Consider the following 9,184-nt stretch of genomic DNA (forward strand, 5'->3'; position numbering starts at 1 on the left):
TTGTCTTGTCACCCTCTTGGATCTACCATGAATTATATAAAATTACTTTATTAGGTAATTATTTCACTCCGTCATAACTTATAATTGTTAGTTAACGACTTTTGGTATCGATTAGAATAATTAATTTAATTAGAGAGATTTATGGAATCTGAAAAACTTCGAAAAAAAAATTATGATAACAGATCAAAATATAACCTTTAAATTTACAATGCTAGAAATAGATTAACAATATATATGATAAATGAGGTTGATTTGGATTTTTTATTGAGATAGGAAATTTTAATTGAGGAAATTTTTTCCCTATTTCTAGAAAAAAACACTGATTTATTATTTTTAGTTACTCTTAATACTAATCATTCGATAATTTATATTCTATACGCTTTTTCCACAATTTGAAATACTTTATATAAAACTTGTTATATTTGTTATATATAAAATCAGATTTTATGAGGAAATACATAAATTGACTGTTGTAGAAAGACTTACAGAATTCTACAGAAAATAATAATAATAAATAATTTTTGTTTCTCTTCCACAGAAAAAGGGCATTTGAATATGAAAATTTTAATCTATTGACTAGAGTTTGTGGGATTTTTTTTTTTTCCACGAAAGAAACGTTTTTTTCTTATGACTGAATCAAAAGCCAACTACACGTACGGAACAATAGATATTAATTGCTGTAGTACCTTGGTTTCCTTTGACTCTGCAGCGTCAATAAAAAGGCACCAGCGGAGGGCCGGATCCCATCAATATCGGTGTCTGGTAAGTGGTACTTTCTTCTATGTATCTCCAGAATATTTTTGGAACTTTATTTTGGTAATCAGAATATGGCTGGAACTTCTTTTTTTTTTTCTTTCTTTTTTCAGATAAATGAATATGGTGGGAACTTTTTTTGTTTTGCTAAATGAATATACGCAAATATATAACTTACAATTATATAAGATTATAATAAGCTCCTAAAGTCCTAACAAAAACAAAATCCTTGTGTTCTTCTACCAATATCAAGCAGGAGCAGGGTGATCATGTTGCTGACGTTGAAGCATTTTCTGTTTGTGTTGCTCGGTGGTTTTGCTCTTTTTAACTTACGCCAAGCCTCAAGAAGGTACATAGTTTTATTTATTAGATACATATATGGCCTGTTTGATAAGAAGGAGTAAGATTTGGATTGGGATTAAAAAAAATCTCAATTTCATGTTTGATGTGAGTAACTGAGAGGATTAAAAAATTTTGGATCCACTAAATAATTCCTTTAAAATGGAATAATTAATCCCATGTAAAGGGGTAAGATGATTTTATCCCACTCAGATTAGGTTTTTTTATATTTTTATTTCTTTTTTTAATCTTTGTTTCTTCAATTTTTTTTCAGATTTTATTTTTTAGTTTTTAAATCTTTCTTTCTTTTCCTTTATTTTCCCCCAACAGTATCACTTTTTTTTTTTCTTCTTTTACTTCATTTTCTTCCGTTATTTTTTATCCTCCTTTATATATATATATATATATATATATATATATTATCTTCCCTTTCCTTTGTTTCTTTCTTTTTTTTGGTCATCATTTTTTTTTCAATCTTTGTTCTTTTATTTTTTTTTTGAATCTTTTGCTTTTTTTTTTTATTGTATCAATTCTACTTTCAATTATTTTTTCTCTTCTTATCTTTCCATTTTTTAAATTTTATTTTTCTATTTTTTCCCCTATTTATGGATGTTTAGATTAATAAATGCAATTTTGTTGATTGACATTAATGATTTTATTTATTAATTAGACAAATTTTGTTAAAAAATGATAAGATAAAGGATTTATGTGTTTTTTTTTTATATTGAATTTATCTAATTTAAATTTTGTTTCATTCAAAAATCAATTTAATAATTATATATATAATTAATCATAACACCAGGATTAATATATATAATTAATCCTAACACCAGGCTTATATATAATTAAGAATAACTCAAATTCTGTGGCCGACCATATATTTCAAACTACTGTGAGAAGACAACAGGCTTGATTTACATTTCAGACACGACCTTTCTGGACAGTGGTGAAAAAAAAAATATTAAGATATTAAGATATTGGCTCACAGCTGGGTCAACCTGCATGTGAATGACTACAGGTCTATTTGCGTAGAGTTTAAGCAAACGACTAGGCTTGAAGACTTTGCTTGTCGTCTGGTGACATAGTTTTTTAGTTTTAGTTTTTTATTTTGCTGTATGTAAACGTTAATAAGTAATACTTAAAGTGTGTTAGATACTTAAGTTAATTATAAATTAAATTAAAAAAGAAAAAAAATATCAATACAATTTTAAATTGTGTTGGGTTTTAGTTTTTAGTTTTGTTTCCCTTCTTATAAGTTTTTAATCGTTGAAGATATTTAAACAAGTTAAAAATATCATTCGCCTATCTTCACATAAACCAATTACAAATAGTTAACTGTCTGAAAAAAAAATTGAAATAGTTAATAGAAAAAAATAAAAAACTAAAACTGAAACCAAACCATGTTTTCAAACAAGTTATTTATTTATTTATTTTTCTAAGGAGGCTTTAGAAGTTTGGTTGGTATTTAATTTGTTTATAGATAGTAAACATTATAATTTTCATATTCGGTTTTCCGAAGTTAATGCTTTATTTTAGAGAAACTTTTACCAACGAAGGGATGAAAGAAAAAATTATACGCTAAAAAAATATATACGTCTCTTCAAATGAAAAAAGAAATTAAAGACCAAAAATTACTCCAAATAGTTATAAGAGCGCACCATTCAAATTTTAAATTTTTGAAATATATATATATATATATATATCACCTGAATCCAAGACTTAATAGTTACTATTAATTTTGTATGTATAATATTCACTAAGAAATGATATGTTTGAAATATTTTTCTAATATAATATGAAAATAAGGTATTGGCATGTCAAATGTTAAGATGGTTATATGAATTAATGATTTAAAATTAAAATTTTAATTCATTAAATAATAATTTTTAATAATTATCACTTGAATAAATGTTCAATATAAAAGAGAACTGTGTTTCTAATAGATCAAAACTCTAACATTGACTATCTTATACTAATTATAAAATGTATATGTAGGAAAAATAAATAAATAAATAAATAATAAAATCTATAAGGTGCTTATTATTTTAATCTTTTTAGATGATTTTGTTTTACCAGGATGGTATGTTACTGGCTTGATTATTTATATACGACTCTCTAGCATCAATAAAAGCCGCCAAGAGCAGCCAATTTTCTAAGTCAAATAAAAGCGTCAAAAGCAGCTAATTTTCTAAGTAGCAGAGGTCCGGATTCCATCAATATTAATTGATGGGCTGTAACTACTTTTAATTTACTGTATCTCCAGATTATAGTTGGAACTTGTTCTATATTTTTCTTGCAGTGTTTTGAAAAGTTATTAGGTCTGAAGTTTCAAAGCGATCCGGCCGACATGGGTACATAAGCTTCACCAGCTGTCTGTACTTGGCTCCCATTTTTATTGGTTAGGAGGTAATACTAATTAATTAGCATTTGAACTTTTTCCTCAGGCAATATTTCGTAGTGGATAATGTATATTATTAATATTCAGGACTCCTACAGGTAATAATAATGTTCTTTTTTTTTTTTTTTTTTTTTTTGGGGGGGGGGGGGGAAGAAATGGCCGAGTTATTTAGATATAAGATTATCATAACTTAGCTAGCTCTTAACAAAAACAAAATCCACGTCTTCTTCTACCAATTAATTAAGCAGGAAAGTTTGATCATGTTGCGGACTTTCAAGCATTTCTTTTTTGCATTGCTCGGTGTATTTGCTCTTCATGTAACTCTCGCCCAGGATCAAGAAGGTAAACAATTATATATTGTTATAATGCAATTAATATTATTCATAATTTGGGTTTAGGCTGACTCTCTCTTTCTCTCTCTCTCTCTCTCTCTCTCTTGTATTTCTTAGGCTTCATCAGCATAGATTGTGGGCGACCTTATAATTCAAGCTATACTGAGAAGAAAACACAGTTAATTTATGTTCCAGATACCAACTTGATAGACAGTGGTGAAAGTCACTCCATCTTGTCAGAGTACAAAGATGACTATCAACAGCAGCTCTGGTATCTCAGGAGCTTCCCTCAAGGAATTAGAAACTGTTACAAAATAAACAATATTAGAAATGGTACTAAATATTTGATCCGAGCATCTTTCTTGTATGGAAATTATGATGGCCAAGATACAGCACCAGGATTCGACTTATATCTTGGATCTAATTTCTGGGACTCAATAAAGTTGAAAGACGCAGCCAATTCCCTGGAAAAGGAGATCATACATGTTCTTGTGCAAAACTATTTACATGTTTGTCTGGTGAACAGAGGCTTTGGGACTCCAATTATATCAGCCATTGAATTAAGGCCTTTGAACCTTTCATATTATAAGGCTCAAACAGGGTCCTTAGCACTAGTCAATCGGTTCGACACTGGATCTGATAACCCATACAGGTGAGTAGGTCATTTCATATATATACAAGAGTTATTCTATGATTTGCATAATAAATTCGCTTTTTGACTGCCATGGTATCATATAGTATTTAGGAGAGGGATATAATATGATATATGGTTATCACAAATAATATTACTTAATTACCCCCTGAAAAGGTGTTTTGGTTATTAATATCCTTATTAATTAAGCAGATTATTCTAAATTAGAGATATTATTTGCACATATATGTATATATATATGTATATGTTTTTATAGGTACCCATACGATGTCCATGATCGCTTTTGGTATTTGTATAATTCCAATGACAATTGGTTAAATATAAGCACGTCACTCCCTGTCGAGTCTGATGATGATACATTCCAACTACCATCTGATGTGATGAGCACCGCTGTCACGCCAAAAAGGGCCAACGATCCCTTGGAATTTTGGCTTCCAGATGATGACAATACCACTCAATATTATGTGTACATGCACTTTGCTGAAGTCCAAAAGCTCCAACCCAATGAATCTAGAGAATTTACAGTGTCTCATGATGGAGAGCTGTTCAAGCCTCGTTCTCCTGATTACCTGCAATCAACAACCGTATACAGCAGTACTGGTCTAACCGGAGGACAACTTTTCAAAATCTCCAAGACCGCTAATTCAACCCTTCCGCCCATCCTCAATGCCTTCGAAGTTTATGCGGTAAAAGAATTCTTGCAATCAGAAACCCTTGATAGAGATGGTATGTATATAAGGCAACTTACTAATTTCTCAAACAAATGCATGCTAATTTTCATCCAAGTTTAATTATGTGCCTAATGAATTTTTCTGTTTGCAACTAAAAATTCCCTATTATATATACATAGCTGATGCCATGACAAAGCTAAAATCAAGTTATGGAATAAAGAAAAACAGCTGGCAAGGGGACCCATGTACCCGTGGATACTTGTGGGACGGTCTAAATTGTAGTTACGCTGGTTATGATCCCCCCACTATCATATACTTGTAAGTCTCCATATGCTCTTTCAATAATATATATATATATATATATATATTGATTTCTCAATTATTAGCTAGCTAGGTAACTTCGTTTTTTATTGAATCTATAATCTATATATGGCACACTGAATCAGGAACTTGTCTTCAAGTGGATTAACCGGGGAGATACCTCATTTCATATCCAATCTCTCCAACATACAAATTTTGTAAGTGCGACCCGTACAGCAGATAATAATGAAGACGCAGCTAATCTCTTTTAAGGTTATACAGTTTTACATATTTATGGAATTTCTCATTTCAGGGACTTATCAAACAACAGCTTTACAGGAATAGTACCAGAATTTCTGTCTTGGTTACCAGAGTTGACGGCTTTGTAAGTAAATTTGTTATTTGGATCAAGAAGTACCGAATGAAAATTTCGTTAATTATATATAGTAATAAAAACTTGGTGAACATATGGTGATTAATTTGGCTTGGCATGCAGACACTTGGAGAAAAACAATTTTACAGGTTCACTTCCGGTTGGACTACTTCAAAAGTCCAAGGATGGTTTGCTGTCAATTAGGTGTGCTTGATGAAAATCTTAAGCCCTTTAATTTAATCATTTTTTTTATCATATTTCTTTTCTCTGTTTTAATTAATATATTTTTTCATAAGTCATGCATAAATTTATTAAATAATCTCCATTGAAATTGGATATCACCGATTACGTAATATATGTATTTATTGATAATGTTGCAGTATGGACGAAAATCAAGATCCATGTGCAATGTCATTGTCTTGCAAAAAGAAGAAAAACAAAATCAACAATTTTGTTATTCCCATAGTTGCATCGGTTGGTGGAATTTTTGTTCTCCTATTAACCGCTTCGGCTATTCGGTGGGGCCTTAAAAGAAAACAGCGTGGTAATTATTAAGGCTGCCATAATATAAGCTAAAATTTACTGTTTCAAACGTCATTTGATTGGCCTTTTTGTTTTTGTTTTTTTCTTTTTTTTTTCCTTTTTATGCTTCAACTGCATCGAAGTTAATATTTTTTCTTAATAATAATGGTGCTTCTCGCCACTGTTAGTCATAGTATAGTATGAGGAAAAAAAAAAAAAAGCCAAAGATGGAAAACTGTTCCATTTCTTTATTTATATGTAGGCATATTTAGATTTTTTTTTTTTTCATATAATTCGTATCATAGTAGTTCCTTACAGGCATGTACTTAAGTCTTGTTTGATACAGTTTATATTTCAGCTTTTATTAATGCTTTTAGGTTTCTAAAAATATTTTTCATTAGCTTTGGTTAGAAAAAGGTCAAAAATACTTTTTAAAAATGATTTAAATATTTTTAAAAATAATTTCAAATATTGTTTTTAACTTTTCAAAAATTATGTTAAATAAAATCTTAACTTTTGCAAAATAATTCCTAAATTCCATGCTAATATTCTTTTGGACAGATACAAAATCATTATCTCAAAATGGGCCGTTGGAATCTGTAAAACGGCAATTTACATACAATGAAATAGCGGAAATTACCAACAACTTTGACAAGAGTATTGGTAAGGGCTCATTCGGAACTGTTTACCGTGGAAAGCTAGGTAACACTCAAGTAGCCGTGAAAATGCTGTCCGAATCATCAGTTCAAGGGTATCGAGAATTTCTTACTGAGGTATCAAATTATATAATTTTTTTCTCTCCAAGTAAAGTAATCATAAAATTATATAAGAACAAAATAAAGGGATGATCACGTTTAAACCCCTCTATTAATTAATTTTTCATCCCTTTTTCTGCTCAATTAGATGCTCCTTTCAAGCTAATACAGTAATAAATATATATAAACCACCTATCGACGCAGTTAATAGAAGTGATAAAATGGCTAAAACACCCTTTATAACTTGCATATTATTTTTTGAAAAATCACAATAATATCAACCGCATCATAAAAAAGTGAAAATCATTCAAAAAAATAACCACAATAAATATATAGCAATTATACTCCCAAAAGGAAAATTCACTAAGCTGTTGGTCCTTGGATTTGTGAAACTTCAGGTTCAGCTTCTCATGAGAGTTCATCATAGAAACTTAACAAGCCTTGTTGGATACTGCAATGCTGAAACCAGCTTAGGGCTCATGTACGAGTACATGGCCAAAGGAAACTTACAAGAAGTTCTCTCAGGTTAGGCAGGAAAAAAATTTGTTTGTTTCCACACTTTTGGAGTTATTATTTTTTAATTTTTTATTTTCCCATTGATTAATTATTCAAGAGAAGATGCTAACATATGGATTTATGGATGCAGGTAAGAGTACTTCAGAAACATTGAATTGGGAAGACAGACTTCGAATTACAATGGAGGCAGCACAAGGTCAACATATTAATTAATGACTTTCATTTCCTTAATTTAGTTAATTTTGTTTCTTATTTTAAAAAATCACGATTCTTATGGAAATGTCTGGCTTTTGAAATGCAGGACTAGAGTATCTGCACTACGGCTGTAGGCCTCCCATAATCCACAGAGATGTAAAAACTACAAACATTTTGTTAGATAAATATATGCTAGCCAAACTTTCTGATTTTGGTATATCCAAAACATTCCCTACCGATACAAGGACTCATATGACAACAGAAGTTGTTGGCACTCCCGGATACCTTGACCCTGAGTAAGTATATATTTTATTGATTAATTAGCTTTAAAAATCAATTTTAATTTGAAGCAGAGAAGGAAAATAAAAACAAGAAGAATTTATATAACTTTGCTAATTTGGTTTACAGGTACTACCGATCATACAGGTTAAATGAGAAAAGTGATGTTTATAGCTTTGGGGTTGTAATGTTAGAGATAATCACAGGTCGGCCTCCCTTTCTTCATAAATTCCAAGAGAAGATTCACATTAGTGACTGGGTTACTTTCATGCTTGAAAGAGGGGATATGACAAGTATTGTTGATGCGAGATTAGAGGGAAATTTTGACACCAGCTCTGCCTGGAAAGCTATGGAAATTGCGATGAACTGTGTATCTTCCAAGCCCACCCAAAGGCCAACCATGAATCAAGTGGTGGCTGAACTAAAGGAGTGTTTGGCTACAAGAAACGATAACGCCCATACTGAATCAAGAGAAAATTCCATTGAGCTGAGTCCCTCAGCAAGGTAGTAGGTAATAACTAGCTCGTATATTTGCACTTTTTATGGGGTACTTTTTTCTTCTTAATTTTGTGAATGCTTTTTTACTTGATCGATAATCAAGCAGGACCCACATCACAAAATCTCGTACATGATGTGATAGTCTCTTTCCCATGGATACTTTCCTTTGTCTCAAACTTTATAGATATTTTATATGTACTAATTAATACTATAGTACTCGGTGCCCACCATTTTCATATATAAATTATGATTAGAAATTATTGCAGATCGTCTACGAGAAAGGCAATATTGGTCACGTAAAAGTAATAAAAAAAATTGTTAAAAAAAAGAAAGAAATTTTATTGTCATAGAACTTTCTTTAAGCCATAAAAGTTGTCAAGAAAATAGGACAGAAATTGACGTAAAAAGGAAAAGAGATCTACTTCACCACGGGCGCCGTGGTGTAGAAGAAAAACGAATCCGGAGTGAATAAAAGGGTTGCATCCGTATAGCAACATATTAAATTCAATTAATTTCTTGGCCAAACCTTTGCCTTTGACTGGGTCACTAGACTAGTCATGTTGACTCTAACGGTTTTTTCTTTTAAATTCATTTATAAACA

The 9,184-nt window shown here is 30.6% G+C and overlaps 1 protein-coding gene across 4 annotated transcripts; it reads left to right on the forward strand.

The window, feature by feature from the left end:
- The first annotated feature begins 707 nt into the window (after nt 1-707).
- On the forward strand, nt 708-8,843 carry LOC107404820 (probable LRR receptor-like serine/threonine-protein kinase At1g05700). Of its 4 annotated transcripts, XM_060816356.1 has the most exons (17): nt 708-762; nt 1,010-1,102; nt 3,392-3,443; nt 3,537-3,588; nt 3,739-3,832; nt 3,940-4,474; nt 4,731-5,200; nt 5,325-5,463; nt 5,592-5,663; nt 5,759-5,830; nt 5,942-6,022; nt 6,199-6,362; nt 6,902-7,113; nt 7,494-7,620; nt 7,742-7,807; nt 7,913-8,102; nt 8,215-8,843. In XM_060816356.1, the coding sequence occupies exons 5-17, from the start codon at nt 3,751-3,753 to the stop codon at nt 8,591-8,593; spliced, it is 2,589 nt and encodes an 862-aa protein (XP_060672339.1). In that variant the 5' UTR covers nt 708-762; nt 1,010-1,102; nt 3,392-3,443; nt 3,537-3,588; nt 3,739-3,750; the 3' UTR covers nt 8,594-8,843. The 4 variants fall into 4 exon arrangements, with proteins under 4 accessions (XP_060672339.1, XP_060672328.1, XP_015867305.1 ...); XM_060816345.1 differs by lacking the exon at nt 3,537-3,588 and having other exon boundaries at nt 3,392-3,498; nt 3,644-3,832; XM_016011819.4 differs by lacking the exon at nt 3,537-3,588 and having other exon boundaries at nt 3,392-3,498.
- The last annotated feature ends 341 nt before the right edge of the window (nt 8,844-9,184 follow it).

This window comes from Ziziphus jujuba, chromosome 1, assembly GCF_031755915.1.
Source record: "Ziziphus jujuba cultivar Dongzao chromosome 1, ASM3175591v1".
Classification (NCBI taxonomy): domain Eukaryota; kingdom Viridiplantae; phylum Streptophyta; class Magnoliopsida; order Rosales; family Rhamnaceae; genus Ziziphus; species Ziziphus jujuba.

What these genes read in the sequence shown, in the direction of transcription:
- LOC107404820 (XM_060816345.1), top strand. Translation starts at nt 3,751, where the DNA reads ATGTTGCGGACTTTCAAGCATTTCTTTTTTGCATTGCTCGGTGTATTT. An exon ending in CTCTCCAACATACAAATTTT is followed by an intron (nt 5,664 to 5,758) that starts GTAAGTGCGACC and finishes TTCTCATTTCAG; the next exon opens with GGACTTATCAAACAACAGCT. An exon ending in TACAATGGAGGCAGCACAAG is followed by an intron (nt 7,808 to 7,912) that starts GTCAACATATTA and finishes TTTGAAATGCAG; the next exon opens with GACTAGAGTATCTGCACTAC.